The sequence below is a fragment of the Crocuta crocuta genome, unplaced genomic scaffold (assembly GCF_008692635.1).
Source record: "Crocuta crocuta isolate KB4526 unplaced genomic scaffold, BGI_CrCroc_1.0 scaffold56, whole genome shotgun sequence".
Lineage (NCBI taxonomy): Eukaryota > Metazoa > Chordata > Mammalia > Carnivora > Hyaenidae > Crocuta > Crocuta crocuta.
This window is the reverse complement of record NW_027531334.1, coordinates 2,240,967-2,256,538: the sequence shown is the minus strand read 5'-3', so window position 1 is coordinate 2,256,538 and position 15,572 is coordinate 2,240,967. Positions and strand designations below refer to the sequence as shown.

The 15,572-nt window shown below is 35.9% G+C and overlaps 1 protein-coding gene across 3 annotated transcripts in view; it reads left to right on the top strand.

Annotated features, from left to right (window-relative positions):
- ATP6V1A (ATPase H+ transporting V1 subunit A) overlaps positions 1-14,658 on the top strand; it is a 66,221-nt gene extending 51,563 nt beyond the window's left edge. For all 3 annotated transcript variants that reach the window (XM_077771817.1, XM_077771816.1, XM_077771815.1), the window contains exons 11-15: positions 76-139; positions 2,171-2,374; positions 7,139-7,233; positions 9,011-9,182; positions 12,311-14,658. In XM_077771817.1, the coding sequence (XP_077627943.1) occupies positions 76-139; positions 2,171-2,374; positions 7,139-7,233; positions 9,011-9,182; positions 12,311-12,403 (628 nt within the window). In that variant the 3' untranslated portion in view covers positions 12,404-14,658. The remainder of the gene's footprint in view (positions 1-75; positions 140-2,170; positions 2,375-7,138; positions 7,234-9,010; positions 9,183-12,310) is intronic.
- The last annotated feature ends 914 nt before the right edge of the window (positions 14,659-15,572 follow it).

Genomic DNA, 15,572 nt, shown 5'->3' with positions numbered 1-15,572 from the left:
CAAAAAACTTTTACTTTCATATACCAACTATTTTTTCTTCAGCTTTTCTAATGATTTTTTTTCATTTAAATTTAGGGTTTCTCCGCCTGGTGGTGATTTTTCTGATCCAGTTACATCTGCTACTCTTGGTATTGTTCAGGTATATCTTTTCCTGGCGTAGTCAGCTTCTGAGCTTTCCCAGCCCTGCCCTAATATTATCTACATCATGGTGAAGTATTAAATTTACTTATTAAAGAGTAGGCAATAGGGAAGTCTGTTTTAGGAACATTCTTGTCACTGAGAGTTTTTATCCTGTCCATTCATTCTTAGCTCTTTGCCTAAGATTTATAAAATTTAATTTCTGTAAGTGGAAAATATATCCAGAATAGCAAAGTTTTATTAATGTTAGAATAATACTACCCTTTAACTGAGAGTAACCCTAGTTGTAGAAACACATTGGCCTAAATGCATAATGACAAAAACCCAGTAGAAGTTTCTTTTTCCTCATAGTATTGTCTAAAGCAGATGACCCTATCAGAGGGCAGCTCTTATCCATTCACTAGTAATTCAGAGACCAGGGTTCCTTCCAGCTTAGGCTCCATCATCACCTAGACTGTTAACCATCTGCATCTTGCTGCCACAAAGGAAACTGTGGAGAAGGCACACCCGCTCTGTGAACTTTAGGCTCCAATGCAGTCCCCCCACTCACTCTGTTAGCCACACCCAGATGAAAGCAAAGCTGGAAAGTGTAATGTCTGCCTTCGCAGCTGCCTCCCAGTGACAAGGCATGAATTGTAGTGGATAGCTAGCCAACTTGGCCATTAAGACAAGCCTAAATGAAGTATGTATACAAATCAGGGCTATAGTAAAGAAAACAAATGTTGATATATTCATAAGTATTATTCATTTGAGAAAAAGAGAATATTTGCTTGTTTCCATCAGTGTCTGATAAAAAGAAATGTCAGGCTAAATTTATAGCTCTCAAGGTGTTTAACCTTTGCTAATATTTTGAGTTTAAATTGCAGGAAAAGGGGGAGCAAAGAAGAATGTATAAAATATAGGGGTGACTGGGTGGGGAGGACTGGGTGGCTCAGTCGGTTAAGCGTCCGACTTTGGCTCAGGTCATGATGTCACACCTCATGAGTTCGAGCCCCACATTGGACTCTGTGCTGACAGCTCAGCCTGGAGCTGCTTCAGCTTGTGTCTTCCTCTCTCTCTACCCTTCCCCCACTCACACTTTGTCTTTATCAAAAATAAGTAGATGTTGAAAAACAAAACAAAATGGGGCACCTGGATGACTCAGTTGGTTAAGCAACCAACTTCAGCTCAGGTCATGACCTCACAGTTTGTGGGTTTAAACCCCGCATCCGGCTCTGTGTTAACCTCTCGGCGCCTGCAGCCTGCTTCAGATTCTGTCTCCCTCTCTCCCTCTGCCCCTCCCCAACTCAAGCTCTGTCTCTCTCTCAAAAATAAACATTAAAAAAAATTTAAGGGGTACCTTGGTGGCTCAGTTGGTTGAGCATCCGACTTCAGCTCAGGTCATGATTTCATGGTGTGTGAGTTTGAGCCCCATGTTGGGCTTTGTGCTGACGGCTCAGAGCCTGCTTCAGATTCTGTGTCTCCCTCTCTCTCTGCCCCTTCCTTGTTCACACTCTTTCTCTCTCAAAAAACAAACAAAAAAAAACCATTAAAACAATTTTAAAATGTTTTAAAAAATAGAAAACTTTTTAAAAATGTCTAAAATATATATGAACATTTGGCCTTTGAAAAATGATTGTTAACTGGGTTGACCCTTCAGGTTAATCAGAATGTTTCCAAGTTTTCAATCAAAGGGAAGAATCTATTCTTTCTCTATAGACATTTTCTGGTTCCTCTGTTTATATTGTACCATAATAAATCTTCAAAAGAGTCAACATTTTTTTTTAACTATCAGATTTGCCATATTATTGAGGAAATTCAGATACAGTTTGAATTTGATTATATACATAATATCCATCTTGAAACTGAAAGGAATATATTTTTTAACTATAAATTTTATTCTATTTCAGTTATACATGGTACATACCAAAAAGAATTTGACTGAAAAAATACAGAATTATGTATTTAGTACAAATATACTTCAAAGCTTTTTAAATTTTACTTTTTTTTTTTTAGAAAAATCTTGGATTTGTTTTTTTTCTGTTTACATCAGGTGTTTTGGGGCTTAGATAAGAAACTAGCTCAACGTAAGCATTTCCCCTCTGTCAATTGGCTAATCAGCTATAGCAAGTACATGCGTGCGTTGGACGAGTACTATGACAAACACTTCACAGAGTTTGTTCCTCTGAGGACCAAAGCTAAGGAGATTCTGCAGGAAGAAGAAGACCTGGCAGAAATTGTACAACTTGTGGGAAAGGTGAGTGGTTAAGTCCCGTGGAGGACAGATCTGTGCATTGTACTGCTGTGTTGTAAGGACAGAGAGAACCGTGGATATGCAGATTCTTACCTAGCAAAATGAGTCCTTTTTAAATTTTTTTTAAACTAATAGAATTTAAGCTTATCCTTTATCCAGTAGATATTTGAGGGTCCTATTTATATTACGGAAGGTAGAAAGATGATTATTGTTTTGATTATCCACTGTTGAGTAACAAACCACTCCAATACTTAGTGGTTTGAATGGTGTTTTACTGCTTGTGGTTTTGGGGCTGGTGGGGTATTGGACATTCTTGCTCAGGCCCTCATACAGTTGCAGTCATGTGGCGGCTGAGCCTGGAGTCATCTGGAAGTTTCTTCCCTCATAGGTTTAGTGCCTGGGCTGGGATGACTAGAATGGTTAGGGGTCAGCTGGATGTTTCTCTCTCTATGCAGTGCCTCCACGTGGCCGTTTAGGGCTATCAGAGAGAGTATATAAAAAGCGAGGAAATGGAAACCAACAGCTTCTTAAGCTGAGGCCCACAAACTTGTATATCACTCTGTCTTATGTTCTGGTCAAAGCAGGCACAGAGCTTCCCCAGGTTAAAGAGGGGCTTGCACTTCAAAATGGTCAATCAGAAGGAGAAATTAAATTGTTAGGGCCTTTGTATTCTTTTTATCCTTTGTAATACTTAGCATGGTCCTGATTATATTGTAGATGAGAAAGAAACACTGGATTTACTTTTATTTTTTGAAATAGAATGTACCCATCACCAACCAGATTAGAAGTGGTATGGTTTGGATCTGTTATATTTTTGTAGGAGCGCCAAAGCTAGGAATCAGAAGGATTGGATACTAGTTTTTTTAATAATAGCTGTGTGACCTTAAACCAGTGACTTATATTCTTGTGTCAATGTCTTGATGTTTCAAAGGAGGATGGTATGATTAAATTTAGCCAGATTAAATTCCAGAATTGAATGACTTCTCAAATGGTATGCAGTGCTAGTCAGGATGTCAGAGTTCTCTGTCTAGCTGTGTTCTTTTGTTACATGTTATAAAGTCACCTCCTAATTTCTTTTCCACAAACAATAGTAGTATTAGCTAGCTAGCACATATTATACTCATTTTTTATAAATAAGTACTATGGCCACACTAAGAGGAAGTAGAAACAGAAGACCTTCAAAGACAGTATAAGAAAAGAAAATCACAGTGGTATTTTGTTTGTGAATATAGATATCAAATTCCTAAATTAAATAGTACTATTTACCAGATTCTTTAGCATATTAAGAAGAATAAAATAACACATCATGAGCAAGTAAAGTTTATCTCAGGAATGCAAATATGATTCAACACAAAATCTATTATTGTAACTCACCAATGTAATTAATGTAATGAAGAAGGGATATCTCAACCAATGTGGAAAAAATATTTGAAGTTCATTTCTTATTTATAGTTTTTAAAATTTCTTAGTTAACAAGGAATAGAAGAGAACTTCCTTAATTTGTTAAAGGTAACATACTAAAACTTAGGGAAAACATTTTACTTAATGGAAAAATTTGTGATGCATTCTGTTTAAATATCAGGATTAAGACAGGAATGCATACTATCACTGCTTATGTTCAAATGCCAGAAGACCTAACCAATGATGTAAAAAAAGAGAAAACTTGAAAGAGATTAAGATACTATTATTTGTAGATAATATGCTCATATAACAAAATAACAACTAACAGAGAAACGATTAGAACTAATACAGTTTGGTGAGGGTTTCAACATAAAAAGTCAAGGAAATATTTCTGTATTAGCGATAGCAGTTAAAAATAAACTGTCCACAAGGGCGCCTGGGTGGCTCAGTCAGTTAAGTGTCTGACTTTGGCTTAGGTCAGGATCGTGGGTTTAAGTCCCATGTCGGGCTCTGGAGTTACGACTTCTCGGAGTTATAACTTCAGAAGTTAAGACTTCTCGGAGCCTGGAGCCTGCTTTGGAGTCTTTGTCTCCCTCTCTCTCTGCCCCTCCCAGGCTATTGCTCCGTCTCTATTTCAGAAATAAACATTTAAAAAAATTTTTAAATAAATAAATAAAAATAAAAATAAGGTGTCCACAATAGTAACAAAAACTAGAATGTAGGAATTAATCAAAAATACGTTGTTTCTTCTGTGGAAAACATTTTAAAACTAATAAATGAAACAAAATCTGAAGATAGTCAAAGCTCTTAGACTTATTAAGAAGATAGCACTTATAGTATAAATTTGATGTGATGCCAGTCAAATTCCTGGTTACATCCTCTGTATAAATTAGTAATCATTTAGAAATTCATAGGCTATCACAAATACTGTTCTTTAAAAAAGAATAATAAAAAGGGAGCTTTTACTCCATTGGATATTAATACAAAACATGTGTTAATGTAATAAAAACATGTTATTGGTGAAATAACAGACAAATAGATCAGTGAAAGAAAACGGAAATGTACTCATGTATATATAGAGTTTTCATATTGCAAAGATGATATCACAGTTTGAATGCAGGGAGGATGGATTGTTTTAGTCAGTGATGGTGGAAAACTATTTAGTTGGAAAAAAATAAAAATGCATCATTACCTAATTCCACACACACACACACACACACACACACACAAAATAGACTCCAGATTAGCAATTTAAGTGTGAAAGATGAGACTTTCAAATTAATAGATGCTAAATGTTAAGAGAATATCTCTGTGATCAATGGTTGGAAAAGGACTTTTTAAACAAACCCCCGTGCATATGCACAAGCAATTATAAAAACAAAAAGATTTTGGTTTCCTCAAATGCAAGGATTTTTTTTTTTGTTCAACAAAGGCCTACCATGGATAGAGGTAACAAAACAAATGACTGATTGGGAGGGAGTTTGCAACATCTAAAACTAATGAACTGTTATCTAACAGGTTAGTTAACAAGAAGATTAGAAGTCGCAACAGACATATGGGCAAAGGAAGGAGCAGACAGATTATAGAAGAGGAAACACAAAAGATTAAGAAGCGTGTGGAGAAATGCTCAAACAATAATGAAATATCATGTCATACCAGTGAAAATGGCAAATATCAGAAAGCTGGATAACGCCAAGTAGTGGGGGGATACAGGGACGGTATGCTGTTGGTGGAGTGTCATCTGGTGCTGGCATTGTGGAGAGCAGTGACAGTACTTGCTTGTATACCCTGTGACTTAGTGGTTCTGCTTCTGGATATTTATCTCGAAAGAAATTCCCAAACAGGTCCTTAAATGGACACGTTTGTGGTGGCAGGAAGTTAGAGGAAATCTCCGTGCCCTTTACTGAGGGCAAAGATGGAAAATAAAAATAGGGAAGTTGCATACTGTGGAATATGAGGTATGTAAGAGCTAGAAGCAGACTGTGTGACACACAGCAACATGGATGGATCTGAAAAAGTGCCAAAGACACAAATATAACTGCCTTACATAATTAAAAATAATATTAGAAAATAAAATACCCATTTCACATGAATTTATGCACATAAAAGGATACACATAAAACATTTTAATACTTGCCTATGGTTGAAGAGGAGATTAAGGATAAAAGGGATTTAAAAAGTAGGAGAAAGAAGAGAAGCAGAAGACCTGATCCTTAGGATCTTACTTGTAAAAAGATGACAAAAGACTACAGTTAAGGGATGCCCGGTTGGCTCAGTCAGAAAAGCATGCATCTTCTAATCTCAGGGTCGAGAATTTGAGCCCCACATTGGATGTAGAGATTACTTAAATAAATGAAACTTAAAAAAAAAATGTACTGCATTCCAGTCATTGTTAAAAAAAAAAAAAAAGACTAGTTAACTTACTGAGCCTGTCCCTTTCCCACAATTCCCAAGAAATCTTTACCTGTTAGCCTGATTAGGGTGATTGCAAAAGTTAAAGCTTTTGAGGCAGTGACATTTAAAGAAGCTCTAACAGCAATTCCAATAAAATAGTGCTGACATAAATAAGTACATGCTTACTATACTTTGCATTTATATAGTTATAAACACCATGTAATGTTTTTTTAAAAATTCACTGTTTGTGGGATGTATAGATTTTGAAACAAACTTAAGACTCAAAATTCAGATAATTAAGACAGGAGCCCAGGATGTGAAGAAGAAAGTATTTCCAAAAAAAGAAGAAAACCAATTTATTTGTATACATACCATGTTCATAGTAGCACCTATTCACAATAGCTAAGAGGTGGAAACAAGCTACTGTCCTTTGATGATTGGATAAACAAAATGTGGTGCATTATAAGAGAATATTATCCAGCCTTAAAAAGGAAGGAAAATCCCAACACATTCTACAACATGTATAAACTTTGAGGCAACTATGTAAAGTGAAATAAGGTAGTCACAAAAACACAAATATTGTATGATTCCGTCTAATGCAGTCACATTCATAGAAACAGAAACATTCTAGAATAGTGGTTCTGGGGCCTGGGAGAGGAGAGAAGGAGAGTTGCTATTCAATGGGTATAGAGTTTCAGATTTGCAAGGTGACCAGTTATGGTAATCTGTTTCACAACAATGTGAATATACTTAACACTATTGAACTACACTTAAAAATGGCTAAGATGGAATTTTTTATGTTATATGGTTTTTACTACAATAAAAAAAAAATCAGCAAGCAGTTATAAAGTAAATCTATTAGTGATAGGTGATTATGTATTGATTATATAGTTTTTGTTTGCTTAATTGATTATAATCACTAATCCCACATTATGGAAGTAAGTTTCTAAAAATGTTTTTTTTTTCTTTTAGGCTTCTCTAGCAGAAACTGATAAAATCACTCTGGAAGTAGCAAAACTTATCAAAGACGATTTCTTACAACAAAATGGGTATACTCCTTATGACAGGTAACCTATCCTGATTTTCTTTTTTTATTTGAGGATTTTCTATTAGGTTTTGAAGAAAGAACTGCCTCCACATTAGAATTCTTTTTTTTTTTCAAATACAGACAAAATTCTGACTCAATATATGTTTCTTTGGATTGTTAGAGCAAACATGTAATGGTCTTATATGTCCCCTTGTCTTGATTTTGTTCATTTGTGCAGTTATGACAGTATTTTCATTCATTACCCAGCCATCTTTTTTTTTAATGTTTTACTTATTTCTGAGAGAGAGAGAAAGAGACAGCGTGAGCAGGGGAGAGTCTGAGAGAGAGGGAGACACAGAATCCAAAGCAGGCTCCAGGCTCAGAGCTGCCAGCACAGAGCCCGATGCGGGGCTCGAACCCACGAACCGTGAGATCATGACCTGAGCCAAAGTTGGACCCTTAACCGACTGAGCCACCCAGGCACCCCTACCCAGCCATCTTTAATTAGATTAGATTGTGGCATAGTGTGCAGAATGAGGGGATCATTGCCTCCTTCAGAAGCTTTCCTCAATACCTCTTACAACTGCCCATGCCTCATCTACTTTTTTCCTCAATAAGTGTGTCCTACTTTCCTGCTTCATTTCCTAGTAGACCTAGTTTCTTTCTGCCAGTCTCTGTTAGATGTCCCACTTGTCTCTGCTTCTACTGTGGCTTATTTAAAGTCTCCATTTCTTTAATTTATTTATTTTTTTTGAATTTTTCTAATGTGGTTATTTTTGAGAGAGAGAGAGTGTGAGCAGAGGACGGACAGAGAGAGAGGGAGACACAGAATCTGAAGCAGACTCCAGGCTCTGAGCTGTCCGCACAGAGCCCAACAAACTCATGAACTATGAGATCATGACTTGAGCTAAAGTTGGACACTTAACTGACTGAGCCACCCACATGTCCATCTCCATCTCTTTGAAACTTTGATCATTTTGAGCCTTTTCATCATAGGCTAGCTTTTCTCCCTTAGATCATATTTGGACTGAAGAAGGAACTGAATAAATAGGAAGATTATGAGAATGTAGGACAAGCAGAAAATATAGTAATATAAACAGTAAGCCTCAACAATCTGTATCAGGAACTTAAGTTCTGGCCAGCCATACAAAAATAACTCAACCAGGGGAAAATTCCTTGGAAAGCATAATACAGAATGTGCATGAAATTGTGTATGCAAGTGTTTTTAAATGTGTCAGGAAGTTGATAAGAATGTATGTGATCCAAGCTGAATATTAACTTGCGTGTCCTCATTATTAAAAGGTACGGGTAGGTGAAAATGAACACATTAATGGGGGAAGGGACCACTGTTCATTTTAGGAAATTGCAGTTTTCTGGTTTTCTGTTATTCATTAAACCTTCACCCCACTATCACAAGGGAGTCTTTGCAACTCAATTATTTTACTGTTTGGGTTATTCCTTTAACTGTACTGTACAAAAACGAACCCTCAGCGAGTCATTAGATTATAGCAGTACTGTTTAATTGTTCTTCCTCTTTAGTTATTTTAATAGATTAAAAAAGAACATCACTCTTTAAATAAATGAATGAATATATATCTCCATCTATTATTCATGCCATATCCCATCTCTACCCCTAAACTCTGGGTATGCAGTTGTTAATCTTTACCACCTATTTTTCCTATTCCTTATTATCTGATAAATATAAGTAGTCTGCATATTTAAATAAAGAAGCTAATGCTCTGGTATTTTGTAGATGAAGTATGAACCTGCTTTGGATTTTATTTTGTTAATTATTTTGACTTTCATTTTTACCCTAGGTTCTGCCCATTCTACAAGACAGTAGGGATGCTGTCCAACATGATTGCATTTTATGATATGGCCCGTAGAGCTGTTGAAACCACTGCGCAGAGTGACAATAAAATCACATGGTCCATCATCCGTGAACACATGGGGGAAATCCTCTATAAACTTTCCTCCATGAAATTCAAGGTATATTTTGTTTCTACCCAAGTTTTTTAGTAGGAAATGTTTCTTTTCAATTTTTTAACTATTTACAAACAACCTATTTCTCCGTAGACCTGATGTGTGAAACTTGGGTTTATCATTTTCCCACATGCTCAGGACCAGAACAGACCTTAAAGTTATGTTCAAATAGGAATTCTAGTGATAAAAATTATAGTATGTCATGTCTAAAATAAATGCTGACATGTTTTCCCTTGTGTCTTAACCGCCAGGCAATTTAGAGCTAAATCATGGCTGGGAAGCAATTACTTTACCTCAAGTATCTATCTTTTTACCCACTTAGCCCCATGCTCACCTGAAATGACTTCTGCTGTTTACTTCTAAGCATCCTATCACACATCATTTTTAACTTTTAGGTGGATTCTGTTTTTTTCTATTACTCTAGACATAAATAGATAATTAAATGAGTTTATCAGTAGAAATTCCAAATATGTAAGATTGTTTTCAAAATATTTGATCAGTTGGGTTGTATGTAATTATTTTTAAGTTATGACATCCAAGTATATTTACTAATCACCTTTTGAGAAGTTGAAAATGATCCTCTGAGAGTGTTTTATATATATATAGTTTTTGTTTATACTATAGGTTGAAAGTAAATCTGTAAAAATAAGCAGTCATTGTATCAAGAATTTTAACATATTCTCACTCTGAGTCCTGTCACTTCAGTTCAAAACGTATAACCCAATAATCAGATTTCTTTTTAAATGACGTATAGTTGACACACAATAATCATTAAAACACTTCTTTTTAAACAATTTTGTTAATGTTTGTTTATTTTTGAGAGAGCGAATGCAGGGGAGGAGGGTACAGAGAGGGGACCGAGGATCTGAAGCAAGCTCCACACCGACAGAAGCGAGCCTGATGCGGGGCTTGATCTCATGAACCACGAGATCATGACCTAAGCCAAGTCGGACACTCAACTGACTGAGCCACGCTGGTGCTCCCCCAATTTTTTTTAATACATCTTTTTTTTTTTTTTTGAGAGAGAGAGAAGGGGCATACAAGCAGGAGAGGGAGAGAGGGAATCCCAAGCAGGCTCCTCACTGATGAGCACAGAGCCTGACACAGGGCTCTCTCTCATAAACCGTGAGATCATGACCTGAGCCAAAATCAAGAGCCAGACACTTAACTGATTGAGCCATCCAGGTGTGCCTAACCAGAGACTTTTAATATGAATATATGTAAAAGATTGTTTATTAAACTTCTTAAATTCATTCAAGAGTAAACAGGATCAACAGTGCAGTATGGCATGTACATTATAGTGAGAGTATTATGAAGACCTTAATATCATTTTTTCAAAGAATATCCAAAGATCTGAGCAAATGTTTATGGTATAATGAGTGAAAAAAAAATCAGGTTGTAAAAAAATTCCATATGTAATTTGATCCAAATTTTATTTTTAAAAATTATACATTCACATGGATAAAGAAAGGGTGAAATCTTGCCACTTGTAACTTGGATGGCTCAAGAGAGTATAATGCTAAGTAAAATAAGTCATTTAAAGGAAGGCAAATACCATATGATTTCACTCATATGTGGAATTTAAGAAATAAAACAAACAAAGGAAAAAAGAGGCAAACCAAAAAAAAAGACTCCTATGGAGAACAAGCTGGTGATTGTCAGAGGAGAGATGGGTTGGGGGAATGAATGGGTGAAATAGGTGAAAGGATCAAGAGTACACCTGTTACCATGATGAGCACTGAGTAATGTATAGAAGTGTTGAATCAGAGGTGCGTGGGTGGCTCAGTCAGTTAAAGCATCCAACTTCGGCTCAGGTCATGATCTCACGGTTCATGGGTTCGAGCCCCGCATCGGGCTCTGTGCTAACAGCTAGCTCAGAGCCTGGAGCCTGTTTCAGATTCTGTGTCTCCCTGTCTCTCTGACCCTCCCTTGCTCATGCTGTCTCTCTCTCTCTCTCTCTCTCAGAAATAAATAAAATGTTAAAAAAAAAGAAAAAGAAGTGTTGAATCACTGTAATTATATATTTACAACTTATATAACACCGTATATTAATTATACTTTAAATAAATAAATGAGATTATACATTCATAGGAAGAGGATAAAAAATATATGCAATAAGGGCACCTGGGTGGCTCAGTTGGTTGAGCAGCTAACTCTTAGTTTCAGCTCAGTTTGTGAGTTCAAGCCCCATGTCAGGCTTTGCGCTGACAACATGGAGCCTGCTCAGGATTATACCTGTCTCTCTGCCCCTCCCCTGCTTGCTCATGCCTTCTCTGTCTCTCCCAAAATAAATAGATGAACTTAAAAAAAAAATTCATTAAGAAAAAAAATATGTATATGTGTATATATATATGTATGTATATACAACAATAAATAATATCTCATAGTGTGATTCAAGGTGATATCTTTTTTCTATTTACATGCACATTGTGTCAAATTAATATCTCAGTAATTTTTTATGTCATTAAATATTTTTCTATAGCATTATTTTGTGTCTGGAGAGTAATCTTTGCCTATTGTTAGATATATAGGAAATTTCCAGTTGTTGATATAGACAGCTTTGTTTATTTAATTGGTTTTGTGTATTTTCCTGTTACAGCTTCCCAGAAGTGAAATGATTGAGTCAGGGCTTAAATATTTTAAAGTCTCTTCTATATATACTGCTCAAATAAGTTGTTTTCCATAAGGGCTTAAAATGTGCATTTTGAGATTATTGTAGAAATTTTACTTCCCTTGTCCCAATGTGATACTGTGAGATCTTGAACAGTAAATTATGGTTTGACTAAATTAATTCCAACTATCATGTACATGCTATTGAATCTAATATGTGATACTACATAATTTTCCCATATTTTGCATGTCGTTGAGGATAAATCATCTATTGGTCATTGAATACAGTTAGCAGGCAAAATACAAAACCAAAATTTTGTCTTCTTTCTGTTAGGTTGGAGTATTGCTCCATTTATACATTTCTATTCTTATAGGAAAATAGGATAATTTTGATTCCTGCCTATGTTTTACCAGTGTACCTCACTTAACCTAATACTCAAAATATATTAAACATAGGTAACTTACTAGCTGTCCTGAAAATTCTTTTCCAGGGGTAAACTGAATTCTGTAATGTCTTTTTTCAGGATCCAGTGAAAGATGGTGAGGCAAAGATCAAGGCTGACTATGCACAACTTCTTGAAGACATGCAGAATGCATTTCGTAGCCTTGAAGATTAAAACTGTGATTTCTCTCCTTCCTTTCCTCAGCAGTCTCTCATCAGCGTATATTTTCCTAAATTCCTCATCTCCAAACCCCTTGCTTCTTTGTTGTGCAGCTTTGAGACTAGTGCCTATGTGTGTTCTCACTTGTTCCCCTGTTTATCTGGTGGGTCTTCTATAAAACAAACATTCCTTTGTTCCAGTGTTTGAAGGGCCTCCCTGATCCTTTCTCGAAGTGGTGAATGTAGTAAATATGATATATAATGGCTACACTACTGTAAACTCGTATGCGGGGGGACATCCCTCCTTGTCCTAGGTTTGCCCTTTCCTCATCACCATTAAATTGTAAACGAGGCTACTGCATGTACTCTCTTTGCAACAGAGTTGGAATGGGAGGTCAGATTTCTGTACATTTTGACAGGTACTTTGTGAAATGACTCCATATCTATGTGGTAAGATTATTTGCAAATTAGCATTTTTCTGAGTACTGCTTTGCAGGTTATAATGGCTTTTTTAAAAACATGAATGATTAATGTTCCAATTATGCATTGCTTCCCCCAATATAAATCAGGAATGTTTATAGGAAACTGTTGGGAATTCTACTGTTTTTAAAACAGGCATTTGTGGGACTCAACACAGTATATGAATCAGTACCCTCTAATAAAGTGGAAAAGGAGCCAGGTGGTCAAACTGAAGCATCATCTTGTTAAAGCATATTTTATTTCAGTGTGAAAAATATAATATCAAGGACTGCACTACTACATTACTAGGAAAGTCTTTTTAAAATCACATTTAAACAATCACCGGGAACTTGATCCACATCACACCCTTTTTTCTTTTCCTCAAACATCTTAGAAGCCTAAGCTTCTAAGAATCATGTGGCAGTGTGACAGGCAGTAAAATGCCACAGAGAAGATCTTCAGTAGCAATTAAAGGCTATTTGCACCATTAAGGACCAGCTGGACTGTAGTGATTCTTGGGGCCAAAGTGGCATTATGTTATTACAAGATAATGGTGTGTGTCACATGTTTGCATGTTTGTTTGCTCACTGAACTTTTGAACAACCAGTTTTCCAGCTTACTGGCTCAAAAGACTTCTCAGAATATCTATAACAATAGCATAGCAGTTTCCACCCTGTTTAATAGGGGTGAAATTCATTCTTCTATCTGCTGATAGCAGAATCTGGGTCATGTGGAAAAAAAGGTAATTTCATCCTGTCTTTTAAGTATATGTTTTAAAATAATAATTTCTGTCTTTATGTAAGCCACAATGCAGAACAGCTCTGAGAGCAACAGGCTCTCACTAACTCTTTATGACCAATAGTGCTGGCACCACTGCTTCCTCTTTGGGAAGAGGAGAGGGTATGTGAACATGCCTAACAATCTCAAATACCCAAGTGTAATAGCATAAGTAACGTATTTATTTTATGCCTCAGGATATTATTATTTAAATTTTTAGGTAACGTATTTCTTTTGGTCTGTCAAGGAAAGAGAATTCAGCGGTAGTTTGTTTCAGTCCTTGCAGATTGCATGTTTTTACAGTGGCTTGGTGTTAAGGATAGTATTCTTCCATATGCAGCTTTTTTTTTTAAAACTTTTCTGAATATTGGAAGATATAAAAATTATGCAATGATTCATTGAGATGTGGACTTAATGGTGCTGCTTAATCAGTTTGCTTCCAATGTGGCCTCCTACCCAGAGGCCCTAAGACCAGTGGAATTGAAAAGGATTTAAAAAATGTTCTATTCCTACTTTAAACCTACCAGCAAACCAGGATTGTGATAGTAATGAATGATATGATGAAGAAAGTTTGACCAAGTTTGTGTTTTGTCGTTTTGAATTTGCAATGTAATTCTTACTCCCTTTTAAGAATGCTGATGAATGGCTGTGAAGATGCTAGAGACAGAAGATGCTCTGATACTCATTGTAAGTGTCCCTTTACCTGTATGTTGTAGGAATTCAAATTGCTCACTGATCGTTATTTCTTTAGTAAGAACGTGTTAAAATTTCAAGTCTTTTAAAAAGATGATGCAGTTCTATATTTATTGTGCTATGCCTGGTCCTAAGTGGAGCCAGTTAAACAAGTTTCATATGTATTTTTCCAGTGTTAAATCTCACACATTGTAACCTTTGGAAATTCCCTTCCATCCTGAGGAATGAATAGAAGAGGCCATATATATTGCCTCCTTATCCTTGAGATTTCACTATCTTTATGTTAAAAGTTGTGTATAATTGTTAAAATCTATGAAAGAATAAAAAGTGGATTTAAATTAACATTTTTTTCCTGTGTGTGTGTGTGTGTGTGTGTGTGTGTGTGTGGCAAGATCTGCTAGAAAACATACCACCTTGTGTTTTTACTTATTGTTTTCAGTATGAACTTCTAAATTTTTTGTTTCTCCCTTTCTTTATAGATTGTTCCTTAAAATCATGAAATTGAATTGGGGCCCTCTCTATAGACTACAAAAAGTCCTATAATCATAACCAGTAAGATTTGGAAGTATAGTACACAGAATCTCATGCCATTCTGAATATTGCTTTAAATTGAAAAAGTGAATGGTTTCTAAAAATGCACTTATAAATTAAATGAGATCAGTGGTACTCATTTCTGTTTTTGACAAATGACTAAAACCTTGTTATTCATGATTTGCAAGCTAAGTCAATTAAGATCCAACATAACAACATGTTACTTGGGACATATTCTTTATTTTAAAAAATTTTTGTAATGTTTATATTTGCGAGAGAGACAGAGTATGAGTGGGGAAGGGGCAGAGAGTGGGAGACACAGAATCTGAAGCAGGCTCCAGGATCCCAGCCGTCAGCACAGAGTCCAACACGAGGCTCAAACCCACGAGCTGTGAGATCATGACCTGAGCCAAAGTTGAGGGCTTAATCCACTGAGCCACCCAGGCACCTCTATTTTATTTCTTTGAATGTATTTTTAACAACTTCCAAGGGAGTAAAAAAAGCAGTGTGAAATGAACAATTCTGTATTACTGTGAAGTGTCAAGTTTATATAAAGAAATACTTAAAAATCCATAGGAAAGCATATTCATTATAAAATGTCTAGATAATTTTTAGTCCACTTGGTAATATCCCAGTATCTTTGGGTTATTCTTTTAATGTATTGCTACCATATAAGAGCACAAAGAAGAAAAAAAGCAACTTTCCCAAGTGGGCTGTGATAAAAT